At 40.0% G+C, this 23243-nt stretch overlaps 1 protein-coding gene across 2 annotated transcripts; it reads right to left on the bottom strand.

Moving 5' to 3' along the window:
• Positions 1 to 13650: 13650 nt before the first annotated feature.
• Positions 13651 to 22020, bottom strand: LOC133545318 (gastrula zinc finger protein XlCGF57.1-like). Of its 2 annotated transcripts, XM_061890778.1 has the most exons (3): positions 21590 to 22020; positions 17024 to 17076; positions 13651 to 16948 (listed from the first exon to the last, which is right to left on the bottom strand). In XM_061890778.1, the coding sequence occupies exons 1-3, from the start codon at positions 21711 to 21713 to the stop codon at positions 15569 to 15571; spliced, it is 1557 nt and encodes a 518-aa protein (XP_061746762.1). In that variant the 5' UTR covers positions 21714 to 22020; the 3' UTR covers positions 13651 to 15568. The 2 variants fall into 2 exon arrangements, with proteins under 2 accessions (XP_061746762.1, XP_061746761.1); XM_061890777.1 differs by having other exon boundaries at positions 13651 to 17076.
• Positions 22021 to 23243: the final 1223 nt, after the last annotated feature.

Below are 23243 nucleotides of genomic sequence, written 5' to 3'. Positions count from 1 at the left end.
TATATATATATATATGTATGTATATATATATATATATATGTATGTATATATATATATATATATATATGTATGTATATATATATATATATATATATATATATATATATGTATGTATATATATATATATATATATATATATATATATATGTATATATATATATATATATATGTATATGTATATATATATATATATATATATATATATATATATATGTATACACACATACATACATACAGAGGGGCAAAAAAGTATTTAGTCAGCCACCGATTGTGCAAGTTCTCCCACTTAAAATGATGACAGAGGTCTGTAATTTTCATCATAGGTACACTTCAACTGTGAGAGACAGAATGTGAAAAAATCCAGGAATTCACATTGTAGGAATTTTAAAGAATTTATTTGTATATTATGGTGGAAAATAAGTATTTTGTCAACCATTCAAAGCTCTCACTGATGGAAGGAGGTTTTGGCTCAAAATCTCACGATACATGCCCCATTCCTTCTTTCCTTAACACGGATCAATCGTCCTGTCCCCTTAGCAGAGAAACAGCCCCAAAGCATGATGTTTCCACCCCCATAATTCACAGAAGGTGTGGTGTTCTTGGGATGCAACTCAGTATTGTTCTTCCTCCAAACACGAAGAGTTGAGTTCATACCAAAAAGTTATATTTTGGTTTCATCTGACCACATGACATTCTCCCAATCATCTGCTGTATCATCCATGTATCCATTTTGGTATAAACTCAACTTGTCGTGTTTTGAGGAAGAAGAATACTGAGTTGCATCCAAAGAACACCATACCTACTGTGAAGCATGGGGGTGGAAACATCATACTTTGGGGCTGTTTTTATGCTTAGGGGACAGGACGATTGATTCGTGTTAAGGAAAGAATGAATGGGGCCATGTATCGTGAGATTTTGAGCCAAAACCTCCTTCCATCAGTGAGAGCTTTGAATGGTTGACCAAATACTTATTATCCACCATAATTTACAAATAAATTCTTTAAAATTCCTACAATGTGAATTCCTGGATTTTTTTTCACATTCTGTCTCTCACAGTTGAAGTGTACCTATGATGAAAATTACAGACCTCTGTCATCATTTTAAGTGGGAGAACTTGCACAATCGGTGGCTGACTAAATACTTTTTTGCCCCACTGTATATATATATATATATATATATATATATATATAACTTTATTGCCAAGAGTATTTGGCCACCTGACTTTACTCACATATGAACTTGAAGTGCCGTCCCAAGGAAATGTTCAAAATGTTTTGGTATCCTGGGGCATTCAAAGTTCCTTTCACTGGAACTAAGGGGCAAAGCCCAACTCCTGAAAAACCAACCCCACACCATAATTCCTCCCCCACTAAATTTCACACTCGGCACAATGCTGTCGGAAATGTAGCGTTCTCCTGGCAACCTCCAAACCCAGACTAATCAATCAGATTGCCAGATGGGAAAAGCATGATTCATCAGTCCAGAGAAGGTGTCTCTACTGCTCCAGAGTCCAGTGGCTATGTGCTTTACACCACTGCATCCCACGCTTTGCATTGGACTAGGTGATGTATGGCTTAGATGCAGCTGCACGGCCATGGAAAGCCATTCCGTGAAGCTCTTTGCCTATTGTAAGTGGGTTAATTGGAAGGTCTCATGAAGTTTGGAGCTCTGTAGCAACCGACTGTGCAGAAAGTCTTTGCACTATGTGCTTCAGCATCTGCTGACCCCTCTCTGTCCGTTTACGTGGCCTACCACTCCATGGCTGAGTTGCTGTTGTTCCCCAACTCTTCACTTTTCTTATAATAAAGTTGACTTTGGAATATTTAGGAGTGAGGACATTTCACGACTGGATTTGTTGCACAGGTGGCATCCTATGACAGTTCCACGCTGGAAATCACTGAGAGCGGCCCATTCTTGCACAAAATGTTTGTAGAAACAGTCTCCATGCCTAAGTGCTTGATTTTATAAGTGATTAGAACAACTGATTCTCATCATTTGGATGGGTGGCCAAATACTTTTGGCAATATAGTGGGTATGTATATTCTCACGCCAGCACATTTCCTAAGGTGTGAGTGAGGTTCAACCAACATACTATCGCACGGCCACACTCGCTGGCACTTGTTACACGTGCTTCGCTGCACTTCTGTTTGTTTTCTGTTGGGTTTAAAATGTTGCTTTCGTAGAAGGAAGAACAAGGAGAGGATATTGCGCGTAAAAGTAAAGCCAACTAGTCACAGCTCTGCAGTCCTGGTCACCGTTGATGTGAGGTGGGACTATTTTGGAGGTGCACGTCAAGGTTGGCTGGTAGGTTGGTAGTGGGAGGAGCGAGTTGGCGTCACTTGATGCTGCAGCACAATGAACATTTTATTTGTGCAGACTGACTTAAGGCAGTCATGACGGTATTAAAATCCCAGCAGGAGGTTTTCTATAAGTTTTTACTTTTTATCAATAATGTAAATGCAGAAAACAAGATCAATTACACAATTCATAATAATCAATAACTGATGATTATTCCATGTGTAGAAGAACATCACCACAAAGTGATGTCAGTCCACTTGGAAAATATTATATTTGATAGACAAAGAAATATTTGACACGTTTGAGCTGAAGTTTGTTTGTGTTGTCTTGCGGACGTCCAACAGATGAACGCTTGTCAACAAGAACGTCCCCTTCAGCAGCAGGTGGATACACAGCCCCCCCACATTAAAGAAGAAAAGGAGGATCTCTGGATCACTCAGGAGGGAGAGTTTCTTCCAGGGCAGGAGGAGGCTGATATCAGCAAGTTTCCATTGACTGTTGTCTCTGTGAAGACTGAAGAGCATGAAGACAAACCACCTGAGTCCTCACAGCTTCATCACAGTCCAAGTAAGCACAACATTTAAATATCATCCAATATGTATGCTAAATAGTTAAAAACTGCTAGTACAAGGCGGCTAACATTATAAGTAATGGTAGTCCTCTATTGTGCCTTTAAAGGCCTACTGAAACCCACTACTACCGACCACGCAGTCTGATAGTTTATACATCAATGATGAAATCTTAACATTGCAACACATGCCAATACGTCCGGTTTAGTTTACTAAATTGCAATTTTAAATTTCCCGCGTGGTATCCTGTTGAAAACGTTGTGGAATAATGACGCTTATGTTGACGTGTGCTTGTGACGTTATTGTTTGGAGCGGACATTTCAGCCCAGCACCACTCACGGCTAAAAGTTGTCTCTTTTCATCGCATAATTACACAGTATTTTGGACCTCTGTGTTGCTGAATCTTTTGCAATAATTAATAATGGAGACTACAAAGAAGAATGCTTTTGGTGGAAAGCGGTGGATTGCAGCTGCCGTTAGCAAAACAAACACAGCCGGTGTTTGTTTGTTGTGAAGCTTTACTGTGGAGCAGAGAGGTCAAGCGAACACATTTCTCTACCACATGTCAACCAGATAGGTTTTGGATGAGAAAATTTTGATATTAAGTAGGCTCTTACCAGAGACTTGATTGGAGTTTGCGTCATCCTGCAGCAGCTGTCAAAGAGGCAGCTACGACTTTTTTTGCTCCTCCATGGCTTCCTTTAAAGACACTGGCGGTCACGGCAGCCCTTCGAATTTCAGGTATGACTTTATAATCTCACTAAAACACTAGTAACACAATATGCAGATAAGGGATTTTCCAGAATTATCCTAGTAAATGTGTCTAATAACATCTGAATCGCTCCCACTGCAATCACCTTTTTTTTCCTTTTTTTTTTTCTCGTGCTTCACTTTTACTTTCCTCATTCACAAATCTTTCATCCTCGATCAAATTAATGGGGAAATTGTCGCTTTCTCGGTCCGAATCGCTCCTGCTGCTGGTGGCTGTGATTATAAACAATGTGAGGATGTGAGGAGCCCTACAACCCGTGACGTCACGTGCCCATCGTCTGCTACTTCCGGTAAAGGCAAGGCTTTTTTTATCAGCGTTCTCTACTAAATCCTTTCAGCAAAAATATGGCAATATCGTGAAATGATCAAATATGACACATAGAATGGACCTGCTATCCCCGTTTAAATAAGGAAATATCATTTCAGTAGGCCTTTAATTTGCCAGTTTGTCATTGAAAGCCTTGCTAGTCTAGGTTTTGAGGATTCAACCTTCGCTTGTTTTGTGACCGCCAGTCTCTGTTATTTGTTCTTTATGGGTACAGTAAATCATGGAATGATCACTTAAGCCGCATACAATAGTTTCACTTGTGGTGATCTTAGACTGGTCAGAAGTAACAACGAAGTCTATTAAGGTTTAAAAGGACTCACTCACCCTGGTAGTTTGCTTAATGAGCTAAGTGAGGCAATGTTGGTGGCACAGCTTAGTGAAGGTTTCAAAAATGGCTGCATACCTTCGCAACATATCTGTGTTCCAGTCCCCAAGAAGATGTATACCTGTATCAACATGTTTACGCAAAACTCACACTCTCACTAAATACATTTTATAGTGTAATCAAATCTAATTAAACTTATAATTTCACTTCCTGTTTCTGACCTACATGCATCAATAAGTGAAAGTAAACATTTATTTTCAATAACCAAAGTAGTCAGCACTTGATTTATTAAAATAACACAAAGTTGACTGACATTCCGGCAGCGTGTCGTAGATGGTCTCCAATTCCTAAAGAGGAATTGTTGATGGAGATATTCCATAAAACAGCACATAGCAAAACATGTTTTGGTAAAAGTTCCTTTTGGCCCAGCCAACAAGATGACCACCAAAACTTATTTTGCATGATAACAAAAACATACCATAAATGTTGTTTTTAGGGATTTTGGAATTAGATTTTTTTTTTTTCATTTCCATGATATAGAAGTTAGGCTTCACGGTGGCAGAGGGGTTAGTGTGTCTGCCTCACAATACGAAGTTCCTGCAGTCCTGGGTTCAAATCCAGGCTCGGGATCTTCCTGTGTGGAGTTTGCATGTTCTCCCCGTGAATGCGTGGGTTCCCTTCAGGTATTCCGGCTTCCTCCCACTTCCAAAAACATGCACCTGGGGATAGGTTGATTGGCAGCACTAAATTGGCCCTAGTGTGTGAATGTGAGTGTGAATGTTGTCTGTCTATCTGTGTTGGCCCTGCGATTAGGTGGCGACTTGTCCAGGGTGTACCCCGCCTTCCGCCCGATTGTAGCTGAGATAGGCGCCAGCGCCCCCCGCGACCCCAAAAGGGAATAAGCGGTAGAAAATGGATGGATGGATATAGAAGTTATGGTTATGACAATGTCATTATAATATTATGGTAAAGTTTAGAGATAAAGAGTAGGTGTTAGAGATGCGCCGTATATCTCGGTTGGTAGAGGGGCTGTGCCAGCAACTTGAAGGTTGCAGGTTCGATTCCCGCTTCCGCCATCCTAGTCACTACCATTGTGTCCTTGGGCAAGACACTTTACCCACCTGCTCCCAGTGCCACCCACACTGGTTTGAATGTAACTTAGATATTGGGTTTCACTATGTAAAGCGCTTTGAGTCACCTGAGAAAAAGCGCTATATAAATATAATTTACTTCACTTCACTTTGCGGTCACAACCGCGGAGTACCCGGGTCGGGCGGGTGACATGACGAAAAAATTGATTTTAAATAGATTCGGGCGGGTGGCGGTTGAACCAATTCGGAAATATATATTGTTATAATCCCAGGAATGTAGGGTCATAAAACTTCTACGTTTGTCTTGTCTTTATTGCACAAGATGTAATACAACCACACAACAGCTCTCATGTCTCTAACGCTTTTCCCGGGACAATGCGAACTCTCACTTCCTGTCGACAACGTCACGTCCCTATCTCTCCCGGAAGTCCCGCCCCCCAGCCAAAGTCATTGGCTAACACCCCGTAGCCAGCCGCTACATTATACATAGTTAAATGTTATGTTGAAGAGGTTCATTTAGCCTACTGACGTGTATTTATAAATGGTGGATTTATATAGGCTAGTAGGTAAAGTGTTGTACCTGACAACACTTGATGGTACAATCCATATAACACGTCACAGATGACGTCATCCTAACATCACGTGACACCTCTGATGAAGGCTGCAGAAGCCAGGTAGCCGAAACTTGTCAGGTCCAACACTTCACCTTACTAGCCTATATAAATCAACCATTTATAAATAGTTAAATGTTGTTAACAGTCATTTATTCACCATGCACTGCAGCACAACACGACACAACGGAAGAAGAAGAAACAAAGAAAAAGATGGCAACGCCGACAGGAAACGTGGTACGCGACAAACTAAAAAAGGGAATACTAAAGACCAGGGAAAAAAAAGACCAGAAAAGTTCAGCGTGGATTCGTTTTTATGAGGTTGTAAACCAGGATGATAGCAATGCTGGCTACGTGATTTGCAAGAGCTGCGACGCTGTTTATGTTTACGACAGTCACAAAACCGGGACATCCAACATGGTGCATCACATTTGTGCAAAACCCCAAACCTCCACAAACACCCTGAGAATGAGCAGTTTCGTCCGCCGTGATCCCAGAAGAGTGCCACAGGATGTTAAAACAATGCTTACAGATGCATGTGTGGACCTGTGCACTAATGATATGCACCCGTTTGATATAGTCTCGGGTAAAGGGTTTCAACAAGTGGCCCAGACGCTGATTGACATAGGCGCTAAGTGCGGTGCCGTGGATGCTGGTGCCATCCTGCCCCATCGGCAAACTGTGTGTGATCGGGCAAAACTGCAGGCTTCCACTGCTAAGCAGACACTTTCGGAGGACATCCAAAAAGCCATCAGCAACAACGGAGGTATTTCTGTAACCACCGATATGTGGACAGATGAATTTAAAAAGAGAGCATACACAGTCCTTACGTGTCACTATATCAGCGAGTGGAAGCTGGAAAATCGTGTTTTGGCAGCAGTGGAGTTTGACCCAACACTGAAAAAAACCAGCGAAAACCTTCATGAGCAGATAACCAGTGTACTGACGTCCTACGGAATACAGCCATCTAAGGTAGTTTTTGTCAGTGACCAGGGCCCTAACATAAAAGCCGCACTCCGCTCCTACCACTGGATTCCGTGCTCTGCACACATCCTGAACACGGTGCTGAGACACACCTTCAGTAGAAAGGGTGACTATGAGGGCATTGAACATGTCCTGGACATGATTGATTACTGCAAAGAGCTTGTTGCATTTCTGAAAAGAACCGGTGCCGTCGCCGGCCTAAAGTACACCGTGAATCAAGAATGTGATGTGCGATGGAACAGTAAAGTCATGATGTTTGAATCAATCCAGAAACAATACCAAGACATCAGAGAGCTGCTACGGAGCAAAGACCAAGAACATCGCCTCGATGGCATTCACCAGGATCAACTCGAACACTTGATCGACTTTCTCACCCTTTTCATGTCAGCAATCAGCGAGCTTGAAGGAGAACATCACCCAACCGTTCAGATGGTTCTGCTCTGGTTTTTCAAGCTGAAAAAACACTGTGAGCCCAAGTATGGAGACCCACCTTACATGAAAACTCTGCGCTCTCGCGCGTCTTCTCTGCTTGATGAGAAGATGCATCCGACTGCTGCTCACAAAATCGCCACTTTTCTCCACCCGAAATTTAAGTCGCTGAAAATGCTGGCAGACGAGGACAGACGAGAAGTGATCAAGCAAGTTCGGGAACTTCTTCTAGATGAGGGAGAAGAAAACCCTGCCCCCGAGCCACCTGTCACCGAGCCCCAATCAGCAACAGAGCAAGGTGAGTTGATACATTGCCTGCCTGCCTGGGCTATTAAGTTTATGTTATGTTGATTGATTGTTTTATAGGTGTAAAATATTAGGCTATAACAGATTTTATCGTTCCTTTAGGTGGAGCTGATGGCACATCACCAAAAAAAAAAAGGATTGACTTCACAGAATGGGAGGAGGATACATCTTTGCTTGTTGATGAAGTAGAGGAGTATTCCTCTACAAACTTCCGTCTCGACAGATCAGCAGAAGAACATCTACTTTCCTTTTGGCGGAAACAAGGACAATCATTCCCACGACTACAACACCTTGCCAAGAGACTCCTATGCATCCCAGCAACAATTGCTGCAAGTGAGCGTTCCTTCAGCGCAGCAGGGTGCATTTTAGAGGCCAGGCGCTCTCGCCTGAATCCTGGCACTGTAGATGCAATTCTATTCCTGCATAGTGCAAACAAAAAAAAAAGTAAATAGACATACGGTTGGATATGTCAACCTTCCTCTTGTGTTAGCTTTCTGGTACCATCTCTGATGTTTATGTTCCATATATATTGATTAGAACAAGTGTTGAGTTGCAGTGTGTGTGGTGAAGAATTCTCTTCAAATGCCCTTATAAAGGTTTCATACTGAAACGGATCTCCATCAAACACAGGTACGTCTCTTGATGGTGAAGAGCATTGGACATTCTGCTCAACCAATAAGGCATTGAAATCATGTTTTCCTTTTAATAAATCAAGAATGTGATCTTGTTTGATGGCATTTGTGACAGCGGATGTAGTGTGAACTGTGTGACCTTTAACACCATCTTTTTTCACATGAGTATGATTACTTTGCCCAGTTGTATTCGACACATTTTCCATTTGCATAGTTGATTTTGATACATTGTCAGTTTGCATTAAAGAGAGAGCAGCCTGTCTTGGAGTCATATAATGAGCTTTGGTGTACTTTTCATATATGAATTGTTTTGGCTTCACAACCTGTGTGTCAGAGAGGGGCATTGTTTTCTTTGGAGCAGCAGCTCCCTTGTGTGATTCAGAGCTCATTCTTGACACTCTTGATCCTTCCCTGGATCCCATGGTTGCAAAAACTTGCTCCCTTGCATTTGCTGCTGCCAGCTTGGTTTCCAATTCCAACTGTTCCTTTTCCATTCTGAGTTGTTCCTGTTGTTTTGCGAATTCTTCCTGTTGAATTCTTTGTTGTGATTCAATCTGATGTTTTTTCTCCAATGCAGCAACCTCTGCCACGAGAGCAGCCTTTTCGGCCTGGGCTCGAATGAGAGCAGATGAGGTAGAAGAGGTTCTTGATGTTATGGAGTTGCGTGTGATTTAGACATTCGATGAACTGTCCTGGGCTCCAATATCAGAAAGTGTAACACAAATGTTCATCATGGACAAGTAGGAAATGCATTTCATCTTGGAATTGCATTTCAACTGAGCCATGTGTTTGAGAAGGATGCAATTGTGACTCCTCTTCCACAGGAGCAGTGTCATGTGTGGTTAGCTTTTTCACTTCTGATAACCATTCATGCACAAGTTTTATGAAACCTTCTTGTATCTTAATCTTTTGTTGAAACCAGTCATTTTTTCTATCAAGTTCCTCTTCAGGCAATGGTAAGGCAATCAATGAGGAATGATTCTCCCTTGCCTCTCCACACAAATGAATCAATTTATCCAAATAACCTCTTACAGCATTTGCATTTTCATCTTTTTCATTTGAATGCATGAGTTGTTTCATTGTGTCCCTTATTTTAGCATCTTTTTTAACATATGCTCCTATTGATTTATGATAATTGTCAACTTTCATTTCCAAGCCTTTGGCAGTAAACTTTCTGGCTATTTTTTCCATTTCAGAATATTGTACTTTTTCCTTTTCGGGATCCACATTTTGCCCACCTTGTGGCTGTACATCATCTTTGCCACCAGACATAATTGGCCAAGTCTCTCCCGTGTGCTGCTTTCAGCTCCACACAACTCACCCTATAGAGCTGGCAGGTGTTTCCAATCACCCTGGCTGATGAGCAGCAGCGTGACCAAGGCAGAATTCGTCCTCTTGTGGCTTTTTGATGTCCTTCAGTGTTCTTCTTGTTGTCCTTTTCACTCGAAGAGCACCGTTCTTACTTGAGTTGTAGTGGCAATCGTCACCTTCAAATGTTCAAATTTATTGTCACTAAACAGGTTTGAGGTAGTGATCCTACGCAGCAGCAAACATTGCAATGCAGTGAGGTCCAGTCAGAAATCCAGTTAATGCATATTTATTAATTAACTTGCAGGGTGAATGAAACATACTATGGATTATTGTAGTGACATTGTGCCATATGTTCCCCTGTCTTTCCTGCCTGTTGCTGTGTGCTGTTGTCTGCTGTTGTTTGCCGTTGGTAAGAACGATTTGTGCTCCCACACCTGAGTCTTTTCTAATCAGCTCACTTGTGCTTCTATATATGCCTTCCCCCCCTGCACTGCTCAACCAAAAAGCCCACCACCTAGTGACAACAAGAAAGTAATGCCAACTCAAAATAAGGATGCCTAAAATGGCTCCTACAGTTAATATTTCATCATTGATATATAAACTATCAGACTGCGTGGTGGGTAATAGTGGGTTTCAGTAGGCCTTTAAGGATGCCACTGGGGAGGATGCTAAACTGCAGAAAGTGGTAGGCTTTATTCTATCAGGTTGGCTGAGGACTAAACAGGAGCTGCAACATGACATTCAGCACTATTTTTCATTTCAGGATGAACTTAGTGTACAGAAGGGTATTGTATTTAGGGGCGAAAGGGCAGTTATACCTGATAAACAGAACTGATCCGACACGCCGCATTCATTCATCACATTTAGTAGTTACGGGATGTCTCAGGAGAGCACGTGAATGTGTATAATGGCAAGGTATGAATAACTAGGTAAAGACTTTTGTTTCAAAGTGCGACATTTGTAGATCAGTAGACCCCAAGCAGCCAAGAGAGACACTTAAACCACATGATATGGGGTTTAGACCATGGGCCAAAGTTGGAACGAATTTGCTCAAATGGAAAAACAGGGATAATTTTATTACAGTAGACCAGGGGTCACCAACACGGTGCCCGCGGGCACCAGGTAGCCCGTAAGGACCAGATGAGTAGCCCGATGGCCTGTTCTAAAAATAGCTCAAATAGCAGCACTTACCAGTGAGCTGCTTCTATTTTTTAAGTTTAATTTATTTACTAACAAGCTGGTCTCGCTTTGCTCGACATTTTTAATTCTAAGAGAGACAAAACTCAAATAGAATTTGAAAATCCAAGAAAATATTTTTAAAGACTTGGTCTTCACTTGTTTAAATAAATTCATTTTTTTTTTTACTTTGCTTCTTATAACTTTCAGAAAAACAATTTCAGAGAAAAAATACAACCTTATAAATGATTTTAGAATTTTTAAAAACATATACCTTTTTACCTTTTAAATTCCTTCCTCTTCTTTCCTGACAATTTAAATCAATGTATCAAAGTATTTGTATTTTTTATTATTATGGTAAAAAATGATGAATACATTTTAATTTAATTCTTCATTTTAGCTTCTGTTTTTTCGACAAAGAATATTTATGAAGTATTTCTTCAAACGTATTATTAAAATTGAAAAAAAATATTCTGGCTAATCTAGAAAATCCGTAGAATCAAATTTAAATCTTATTTCGAAGTCTTTTGAATTTCTTTTAAAATTTTTGTTCTGGAAAATCTGGAAGAAATAATGATTCGTCTTTATTAGAAATATAGCTTGGTCCAATTGGTTATATATTATAACAAATTGCAGATTGGATTTTAACCTATTCAAAACATGTCAGCAAAATTCTAAAATTAATCTTAATCAGGAAAAATTACAAATGATGTTTGATAAAAGCTTTTTTTATTTTTTTCAAAAAGATTTGAATTAGCTAGTTTTTCTATTAATTGTTTTCGGTTGAATTTTGAATTTTAAAGAGTTGAAATTGAAGTTGAAATTTTATTTTCATTTTTTTCGTGTATTCTCCTCTTTTAAACCGTTCAATTAAGTGTTTTTTTCATCATGTGTTCTCTACAAAAAACCTTTTGTAAAAGGAAAAAAAATGTACGACGGAATGACAGACAGAAATACCCATTTTTTTAATATATATATAGATTTATTTATTAAAGGTACATTGAGCAAACTGGCTATTTCTGGCAATTTATTTAAGTGTGTATGAGACTGGTAGCCCTTCGCATTAATCAGTACCCAAGAAGTAGCTCTTGGTTTCAAAAAGGTTGGTGACCCTTGAGCTAGAGGGACCGGAGCTGACAGAAACCGCGTCATCGAGTGACGTGAGGGAAACGGAAATGGAGCACCTGAGACCTCCGCCAACACTTTGTTTGGACTCTGCTATTTTGGCGAAGTCTTGGAAATGTTGGAAAGAGGAGTTTACTCTTTACATGGAACTGACGATGCCGGAAGCGGAGGAGGTCATGAAGGTGAAACTTTTCTACTACCTCATAAGTGTGTATCAAACTGGTAGCCCTTCGCATTAATCAGTACCCAAGAAGTAGCTCTTGGTTTAAAAAATATTGGTGACCCCTGCAGTAGATTAGTACTCCAATTTCTGGGAGGTAGATTACCTGCCGGACGCAACAAGCAGCACTGTAATTTATAAGCTGAAGGCTCACTTTGCAAGACATTGCATACCGGATGTGGTTGTGTCAGACAATGGGCCACGACATTCGTCTGAAGAGTTCCAGAGATTCAGCCTAAGTTGGGAGTTTGTGCACAGAACTTCATCACCGGAATACCCACACAGCAACGGAATGGCCGAGTCTGCGGTAAAGACAGCCAAAGTGACTTATGCTAAAAGCTGAGGCTGCCGGGCAAGATCTGTACTTGGTTATCCTGGATCATCGAAACACACCCAGTCAAGGCCTGGAGACAAGCCCTGCACAGAGACTGTTAAGTAGGACTTGGACCCTACTGCCAACAAAAGATACCCTCTTGACACCGAGGGTCATGGACTGTGAGCAGGGACTGTAAGGTAACAGACTGAGGCAGGAAAGATATCAAAACCGCTCAGTCAAGGACTTGGATTGTCTCAAGAGGGGAGACAGTGTGAGAGTTCAGACCTTTGAGCCGTGTAAAGTCTGGAAAGTCGCAAAGGTGCTGAAGGAGATGCAACACAGGTCTTACGAGGTGAAGTTGGAGTCAGGTGCTGTTCTGCGGAGGAACCGTCGACACCTCAGGCGCAGCCATGAAGCACCTGCCCCGCCTCTGCAATCAGGAACGTTCAGTGACACGACTACGATGGATATTCAGCAACGTACCAATGACCAGTCGGTTGCTGTGACCAGAGCAGGTCGTAGAGTTTTTTGTCGACATTTTCTGAAAGACTATACACAGTGACTTTTGAAGCTTCAAAACAGTTGTGACAAGTTGCTGGGTTACATGTTATTTTGGTTGTGTTAGAAAACAAAAAGGGAAGATGCAAATATCTTGCTATTTGATGAGACATTTCTAGGTTAAGACGAAAAGAAAACCATACTATAAAAGTAAAGAATGACAGGTGATACTGTTTTTTGTTCGTTTTCATCCTGTGTTGGTTTGTAAGTAAGATGATACTTTCGTTTTCTACTGTAACTGTTTTTTAGTATGTGTACAATCTAAGTTGTACTGTATTTTGCAATACTATGTTTTTTTTCTACATAATTAGGCAGTATAGGGTTAGGGTAAAGTAATCTCTTTTGAAAAGAAAAAAAAAGAGAAAGGATGTCACAATATGATTGTTACGTTGACACTCCAGCATATTAATACATTTTGCAGGGGGGAACGTTTAGAGTAAGACACACTGTACAGGAAGTAAGCGGACTGGTGTGAGTGAGCCACCTTGGATTGTAACTGCACTGAAGTTGACAATAAAGTAGAAGTGAGCAACTCTAACCGCCCACTCTTTATGGTTGGGAACATAACGGACTAGAGTTAAACAAAGACAACACTTATTCGTTCTGTGATAGGGAAACAAAATAAACAGTTTATTTTATGAATGTATGCAAAGTAAACTCTGTGAGATGTTGTACAATATTGGCCTATGCCTGACACTCCAAACTTTGATTGACATTGATGTAGTTTTGGGGATATTAAAAAAGTAAAACAGTGTTTAAAACACAACAATGGGGATTTTTTTTTTAATCCACAAATGTAAATTTGTAAAAACAAAAGAGACCCAACAGATAATTCATAAAATCACACATTTTAAAATTAGATAAAAGACAACTGTTCAAATGATGTATAAAGTAAATAATAATATGCTTCCTGAAGTGGTCCAGAAGATGTTTCAGATGTGAACCAGTAAACATGTAAATCATATAAAGGTGCTAATCTACGGGATTATTAACAATTACAAATAAAAATATGCAACACTTCAATGAATTCAAAAACCTATAAAAAAAAAAACTATTATGAATAAGTCTAAAATTGTATTATTAAACTACAAAACCCAAAACTAATAAAGTTGGCACATTGTGTAAATGGTAAAACAGCACACAATAATTTGCAAATCCTTTTCAATTTATATTCAATTGAATAGACTGCAAAGACAATATACTTGAAAAACTTGTACATTTTTTTGCAAATAATCATTAACTAGAATTTAATGGCAGCAACACATTGCAAACAAGTTGTCACAGGGGTATTTTTACCACTGTGTTACATGGCCTTTCCTTGTAATGACACTCAGTAAAGGTTTGGGAACTGAAGAGACATATTTTTTAAGCTTTTCAGGTGGAATTCTTTCCCATTCTTGCATGATGTACAGTTTAAGTTTTTCAACAATCTGGGGGCTCCATTGTAAATGGTAAATGGGTTATATTTGTATAGCGCTTTTCTAATTTCAAGGTACTGAAAGCCCTTTGACACTATTTCTACATCCAACCATTCACCAACTGATGGCAGGAGCTGCCATGCAAGGCCCAAACCATCACCCACCAGGAGCAAGTGTAAAGTGTATTGCTCAAGGACACAACAGACATGACTATGATTATCAGAAGCCTATTGAACCAGGGAAGCTCAGGTTACTGGCACGGCCGCTCTACCAACCGAGCCACATCGTCAAGCTCTATAGTGGTCTTCAACGTTTTATAGGCCGAGGACCCCCAACCTGTACAAAATTGTGTTTTAAATTAAACATGGACCTTGTTATTATGCAATATTTAGATAATCAAACAATACAATAGAGAGCATTGTGGTATTTTAGGTTTCATAATGCACCACACATTTTCAATGGGAGACAAGTCTGGAATACAGGCAGGCCAGTCTGGTACCCACACTCTTTTACTACTAAGCTACGCTGTTGTAACACGTGCAGAATGTGGCTTGGCATTGCCTTGCTAACATAAGCAGGCGCGTCCAGGAGAATGACGTTGCTTCAAAACCTGTATGTACCTTTCAGCATTGATGGTGCCTTCACAGATGCGTAAGTTACCCATGCCTGGGTTACGAATACACCCCCAAACCATCATAGATGCTAACTTTAGAACCTTGCACCTATAACAATCCGGATAATTTTTTTCTTCTTTGGTCCGGAAGACACATCGTCCAGTTTCCAAAAACAATTTGAAATGTGGACTCGTCTGACCACAAAACACTTTTCCACTTTGCATCAGTCCATCTTAGAAGAACTTGCGCCCTGCAAAGCCAGCGGCATTTCTGGGTGTTGTTGATAAATGGCTTTGCATGTACCCGGGTAAAAAAAAAAAAAAAAAACTAATATAAAATAACAAATCCATAAATGTAGAATCTTATTAAAAGATTGTTACCAAACAACAATGTCAAAAATGTTTTATGTGTTGATGTCAAAATTTTGACAGTTTATTTCAAATCCTGCAGTTTCATGTGCTGCTGCTGTTCTCAATAAAGTACTTTCTATTCTATTCTATTCTCACCAGCACACTTGTGTTTCTTGCACTGGTACTTAAAAGAGAATCTTTCACCACACACACTGCAACTCAACACTTTCTCTCCTGGATGTGTTCTCATGTGTGTTCTAAGGGTTGATCGTTGACCAAAGCTTCTGTTGCAGATTGAACAAGAATGAGATTTTTCACCAGTGTGTGTTATTGTGTGTTTTTTTAAATTTTGACTTTCAGCAAAACTTTTACCACAGACTAAACAGGAAAACAGTTTTTCACCAGTGTGTGTTCTCATGTGTACTTTCAAATTGTGACTTTGTGCAAAACCTTTACTGCAGATTGAACAGATAAAAGGTTTTTCACCAGTGTGTAAAATTGTGTGTTTTTTCAAACTCTGACTGTGTGTAAAACTTTTACCACAGATTGAACAGGTAAAAGGTTTTTTTCCAGTGTGTATTGGCATGTGTTCATTTAACACATTTTTTTTTGTAAAACTTTTACCACAGATTGAACAGAAAAAAGGTTTTTCACCAGTGTGTGTTCTCATGTGCACTTTCAAATATTCATTCCTTGTAAAAGATGAGCGACAGGTTAAACAGGAAAAAGGTTTTTCACCAGTGTGTGTTCTCATGTGTACTTTCAAATTTTGACTTTGTGCAAAACCTTTACTGCAGAGTGAACAGGTAAAAGGTTTTTCTCCTGTGTGTGTTCTCATGTGTCTTTTCAAATGTTCATCTTCGACAAAACTTGAATTACACACAGAACACTTAAAAAGGTTTTCTCCAGTGTGTCTTTTCAGGTGTTTTTTCAAATCTCGACTTCGTGCATATCTTGAATCACACAAAGAACATGAAAACGGTTTTTCTCCTTTATGTGTTGTTGTGTGATCTTTCATATTGTCCTTCCTTGTAAAAGATAAGCCACAGATTGAACAAGAAAATGGTTTCTTTCCAGTGTGTGTTTTCATGTGTCTTTTCAGATGAATATGGGTTTTAAATTTTTTGTCACAGTGAGAACAATTCAAGTGAGTGTTGTCAGTGTGACATGTCTTATCATCTTTAGAGTCTTCATCGGTGTCAGGAGAGTGTGACGTTGTGTCCTCACTATCTGATAGTGGAGCTAAGAGCTTGTCTGCTTGTGATCCTCCACAGTGGTCTCCATCAGCTTCTGTTGTCATGTGTTGTGTTGAGCTGCTGCTTGGAGGCTCCGCCTCTCTCTTCTCCTCACTTTCACCTTTGACCTCATCATCTTCACTCTTCACAAGGACACCAGTCACTGGGAACTCCACCAGTCCTTCAAATTGATCCCCCTCCTGACTGATACTGTGTTCCTCCTGTTCCTCTTTAATGTGGGGGGTCAGTGAGTCTTCCTCTTCCTTTTTACAGGGAAGGGCCTGTGTCAAAGAAGAAAAGTAGATGCCAGAGGGTCCATTGCATTTGGTCGTCCTTTTTGAAGGATCTTCCTTTACCATCCTGATGCTACACCCCTGTTTTTCAGGCAAAAGTTGCTCTTCACAGACATCTGCAGGACATAAAATGACAAACATGCTTGAGAAATGTCCAGATCTGCTTGGTAACATGAGGCATTCAGTACATTTACATGTACTTAAAATAACAAGTTATTATATGAATTGGCCTGAAAACAAAAACACTGCTCTTTACAACATTATTCACTGGAAAAGAAGACCACTTTTTACAAGGAGTGGGTAAAATGGCCTCAAATCTATATTGCCATTAATTCCCTTCTGCCTGAGTGCAGCTGGGATAGGCTCCAGCTTCCCCTGTGATTTTAATGTCAGTTACTGATGTATAAACTTGGAGAAAAGATTAGGTTGTTTACAGTGTAAATCTGTATTCTGTATTGTTGTCACTGCTTTGACGCCATCTTGTGGTTGAGTTTGCTCACTGCGAGTGCTGTGGTTTGAAAGTGTATTTAATTTTTCTTCGTGCCTTGAACCCAGAGTAATGTTTCGTCATTGATCTTGCCAAGCAACGTTTGTAAGTGTAACCAGGATTTCCACTGTATGTGGAACGGGGGCTACGACGACAGACACGTTCTGTTTTTTTGTTTTCAAGTCAATGTGTCAGTATCCACCGCCTGGCTTCTATATTTAGTGGTCGACACAACAAGGCAGTTCAATTGAGCTAAAATCTGCTCGTGTGAGACAGGAAATCATGCATGAACACAAGATAAATGATCCAGTTTACTTTAAAAGTAATATATTCTGTTTAAGGCGTTTGGACATGAAGTCAACTTGTCAAAAGGTTTTCCGACCTAATTTCACCTCCTTGACACTAATGGACGAAAACATGCCGATTCTAAAATGTCCAAAATTAAAGAAACATATAACAGGCATATCCCGGGCAGCTATATGGGGGCCTGTATTACAGCTTTGTATTAAAATGACTAGTTCCATCTCCAACATTAAAGTGAGTGTCACTAACACTGCTGCATACAGGAAAATGTGTGGAGGAGAATTGCAAGAAGCCGAAAGAAAAATTGTGAATGAGTGACAAGAGGCTCACTTTGTTCATATTAGTCTACTGTCAAATAAACATGCTCAGGTGCTGAGAGGAATGCACAAAGTGAGATCTCTTAGTCCAGTCTGAAATCCACAGACCAAGAAGGAAACACACTGACATAGCAATGTATTGATGATGGCAAGAATTAAGTTATTAGGTTTATTTTCAATATGTATGTCTGTATGTCCAAACCAATATGCTGGTGAGAAAATGTCACTACTGCTCTGATGAAGCGAAGGTGTACTTGTTTAGAGCTTACTGCACCCCTATGTACACAGCACCCCTCTGGGTGAGGTTCAAGAAAGAGAGCTTGCACAAACTCCAGGTTGCATATAATGACTGTCTCAGAATCCTGCTCAGAAAGGCCAGGGGTAGTGGTGCCAGAAAGCTTTTTTGTGATTTAGGGATAAACACCTTCCACACCACCCTGAGAAAACTGATGTTTAAGTTTTTATGCAGACTGCAGGGGCCCGGGAATGTTTTGTTTTTTATACGGATAACCAATCGTAAGTGTAGTTCTGTTAGGTACCAATACTATATATGGAAACACTGGCATCTGTGCCTCACAATACGAAGGTCCTGGGTTCTATCCTGGGCTCGGGATCTTTCTGTGTGGAGTTTGCATGTTCTCCCTGTGACTGCATGGGTTCCCTCCAGGTACTCCGGCTTCCTCCCACCTCCAAAGACATGCACCTGGGGATAGGTTGATTGGCAACAATAAATGGGCTCTAGTGTGTGAATGTGAGTGTGAATGCTGTCTGTCAATCTGTGTTGGTCCTGCGATCAGATGGCGGCTTGTCCAGGGTGTACCCCGCCTTACGCCCGAATGCAGCTGAGATAGGCTCCAGCACCCCTCGCGACCCCGAGAGGGACAAGCGGTAGAAAATGGATGGATAGATGGATGTTATCTTTGCCTTTAATAGAATGTGTAGAAGCATTCTAAAGTATATTTTTATTGCTGCTTATATTTATTTAATATATTTGTGTTTTACTGAATATGCACAAGCATCGTTTTAAGTTTACTCTACAAATGTACTGGGCTCGGTAATTTATTTTTACGGGTAGTTTAATTAGACAGAACCACAACAACCACGCAGTTGCAAACACCAGATGTATATACAGTCGTGATCAAAAGTTTTCATAGACTTGTAAAGAACATAATGTCATGGCTGTGTTGAGTTTCCAATAATTTCTACAACTCTTATTTTTTGTGATAGAGTGATTGCAGCACATATTTGTTGGTCACAAAAACACATTTATGAAGTTTGGTTCTTTTATGAATTTATTATGGGTCTACTGATAATGTGAGCAAATGAGCTGTGTCAAAAGTATACATACAGCAATGTTAATATTTGGTTACATGTCCCCTGGCAAATTTCACTGCAATAAGGCACTTTTGGTAGCCATCCACAAGCTTCTGGTTTAATTTTTTGACCACTCCCCTTGACAAAATTGGTGCAGGTCAGCTAAATGTTTTGGTTTTCTGGACTTGTTTCTTCAGCATTGTCCACATGTTTAAGTCAGGACTTTGGGAAGGCCATTCTAAAACCTTAATTCTAGCCTGATTTAGCCATTCCTTTACCACTTTTGACATGTGTTTGGGGTCATTGTCCTGTTGGAACACCCAACTGCGCCCAAGACCCAACCTCCGGGCTGATGATTTTAGGTTGTCCTGAAGAATTTGGAGGTAATCTTTCTTTTTCCTTGTACCATTTAAAACACCAGTTGCATTGGCAGCAAAACAGGCCCAGAGCATAATACTACCACCACCATGCTTAATGGTAGGGATGGTGTTCCTGGGATTAAAGGCCTCACCTTTTCTCCACCAAACATATTGCAGGGTACTGTGGCCAAACACCTCATTTTTATTTTCATCTGACCACAGAACTTTACTCCAGAAACTTTTATCTTTGTCCATGTGTTGTCAGATGAAACAAAAATTGAGCTGTTTGGCCACAACACCCAGCAATATAGTTGGAGGAAAAAAAGATGAGGCCTTTAATCCCAGGAACACCATGACCACCGTTAGGGATGATATTCGAAACCGGTTTACCCGGTTGTTCGATAAGAAAAGAACCGAGTCCTCGGACTCGAACCCCTTTTTGATAACCGGTACCCATTATTGAGACCACTATAGTAAAGGAAAAGAGTTGGTTCTTTATTCGAATCCGTCCCGACCAGAAATGCTCCGTGAGACATCACAAGAAACGACGTCACGTAGCTCAGTCATTAGGCGCAGATAGCGAAAGCAGGAAAACAACGGACGGGAAAAAACGCTCCAAGGTGTAATAAAGTTCAAAACAAAAGACATAATCCAATAAATAAATTTACTGAGAGATTTGAGCAGGGTACAAACACATGACCAACACTTTTACAACCAACCGGAAACATAGCAACCAGGCTAGCAACGCACCTCCTTTACGGCAGCTGTCGCAACGTTTATAAAGCAACCGCAGCACATACATATATATACAAAATATCCCCCTTTTTTAACTTTTGTTTGTCTTTCCTTGTAAACAAAGCAAAATCACACTGTATATGTGTTGTCAGTCTAATTATAAATATTGCAGACGAGGCGTGTTGGCTGAGTTCTTGACGTTTACAGCCGGGTGACGACATGCAACACTTTTCGTGGCTACCGCGCATGCTCGTCACTCCCGTTGCATGCTGGGTAGTGTAGTCGTTATATTCCCAAGCTCATAAAGAAATAATTTTAACTCAATAAGGTGTATTTCTTTTTTTAGCTTTAACTTTTCATATTTTAGCATTGTAACCACATTTGCAAACAACTTTTCTCTTCATAGAATTTTCTAATCAAATGTATTTCTAATGTATATACGTGTTCTTATGCTATCTGAACTCACTATGTTCTCTGCTTGCTGTACATATCCTACTAAGTAAGACCTACACTGTTTCAATGTCCATTTCTCTGTTGATGCAATTGTTGATGACTGAAGTAAGGATATCAACCAAAGCTCCTCATCCCATCCCCCGGATTGTAATTAATGTAAATAATTCAATGTATATACTATGATGATTAATTTGTGTGATGACTGTATTATGCTGATATATATATTTGTGCCATGAATTGATTAAAGTTGAAAAACTTATTCGGGTGGTACCATTTAGTGGTCAACTGTACGGAATATATACTGAACTGTGCAATCTTCTAATACAAGTTTCAATCAAACAATCAATCAAAAGCAGATTTGGTCACATTTTCAGTAGACCCATAAAGAATTCATAAAAGAAGCAAACAACATGAGTGTTTTTGTGACCAACAAGTATGTGCTCCAATGACTCTATCACAAAAAAATAAGAGTTATAGAAATTATTAGAAAACCAAACAGCCATGACATTCTGTTCTTTACAAGTGTATGTAAACTTTTGACCACGACTGTATTTAAATCATCTTCACAAGACAACCAAACTTCTTATACACAATATATTTAAGAATAGTTAATAATCAAGTACAAAGTTAGTAAAGATGTGAGAGTAAGAAGTAAACAAACCTGTTCTGTGTAACACAACTTGATGTTTCTTATAATAAACATCCAGTAGTTGATGTTGTCGCTCCTTCTCCTCTTTTCTTGGCCAAAGTTCCTCCTCGTCCTTTGCCATCGTTCTTTCGCACATTTTCACACAATCACAACACTTTACACTCACATTAGTTCCCTAATTAGCGATGTTTCAACAACTTCCGCTTCTCTTTGTTAGCAGCTAACAAGCTAAGCTAACTAGCCAGCTAAACTAGCTGCAAGCTACCTTAAAATGAAGCTATCAAACAAGAGAAGTGTCAAAGTGTGCTCAGACTAATGTATCCGGCTAAAAACAATCATTAACCGTGTGTACTCTATTAAACAACATATATGTAAGAATACAGAAATATAATGCCCGCGTTTAGGACTTCTCCGTCAGACGCCATCTTGCTTTATCACCCGATCGGTCCACGCATGCGCGTAACCGACGTCACTTCCGCCAACTAGTTTTGCCACACTTACTTACCATGGTTCTTTTGTGTCATCTGTATTTCAATAACAATGTCATCATTAACCATTACATACAAAACAAACTTCATTAAAAAATACGGTATTTATTATGAAACCGCACAGATCAGTACACAAACCTGAAAGATGGGTTCAGCAGTCTTAAATGGAAAATAAATCGATTTTGAAATATTTTATGAAAAGTTATTTATTTCAGAATTCAGAAAATGTTAAATTGTTTTTTTGTTAGGTTACAGTAAGTGCTTTGTTTAAAAATATCAATATTTTAAAAATAAATTATGCTATGGGAGTTAGTAGCGCCCCTGTGCGTCATTCATTACAATGACAGAAGCGTAAAAGAGGTTGAAATTGTGGCGATGCACCTTGTTCATTTTCATGTTCTTGTTCCATTTTACTCCGAGGTAAGATATTATTTTTTATACATAACTAAAACATAAAAGTATTTCATTAAGATGGCGCCGCTGTAGTGGCTGCTGGTGGCAGGAGCTCTGTGTTCTTGTGTCATCCTTTTCTGTTCCCGCTGTTTCCCTCTTGTTTTTATGTGGGGTTTTTTTTTGCCTTTTGGTTGGGGACCCTTTGGGACTGTGTGACAAGGGGCAGCACTTTTGTGACTTCTGCTGTGTTTTTTTGTGAACTTCTGGATCTGCCTACTGGACACCAGCTGCTGGGTCTCTGCCACACCAGAGTCCATTTGGAGAGACTGGAGGAGATGCGGATGAAGAGACAGGGCTGCGGAGCTGGCACTGAGCGCCGGGACCGACAAGCTTCACTGTGTCTTGACTGAATGAGCAGGTATCGGACACTTCGGTCTCCTTGGACGCATGCTCGCTCATCCATGTGGACTTTAACTGGCCGAGAGTTGGTGGGCGCGCCTGTCTCTGGCCAGCAGATGATGGCGTGGAACACTGCAGAGTTGAAATTATGTTTTTGTTTGGTTGCTTGTCTATGCAGGGTGCAATCATGTGTGCGCAATATATATTATTGGTTAAATATTTGTTGTTGTTTTACTTTTACTTTTATAGCAGTATGTAGAAATAGCACTGCTGGAGTGGCAGCTGGTTGCATCAGCTCTGCTCTTTTAATGTCCTTTGTGTTCTTTGATGTTTCCCTCTTACACATATGTTTATTTGTGCTATGGCTATGAGTTTTTTTTTCTTCC

This window comes from Nerophis ophidion, linkage group LG28 (assembly GCF_033978795.1).
Source record: "Nerophis ophidion isolate RoL-2023_Sa linkage group LG28, RoL_Noph_v1.0, whole genome shotgun sequence".
NCBI classification, from domain to species: domain Eukaryota; kingdom Metazoa; phylum Chordata; class Actinopteri; order Syngnathiformes; family Syngnathidae; genus Nerophis; species Nerophis ophidion.
This window is presented reverse-complemented; position numbering and strand designations above follow the sequence as displayed.

Bases quoted from the DNA above. Each gene is read 5' to 3' on its own strand.
- LOC133545318 (XM_061890777.1), bottom strand. From the start codon at position 21,713: ATGTGCGAAAGAACGATGGCAAAGGACGAGGAGGAACTTTGGCCAAGA. The intron at 17,077-21,589 runs GTTTGTTTACTT...TATGTCCTGCAG, and splicing joins AGTTGTGTTACACAGAACAG to ATGTCTGTGAAGAGCAACTT.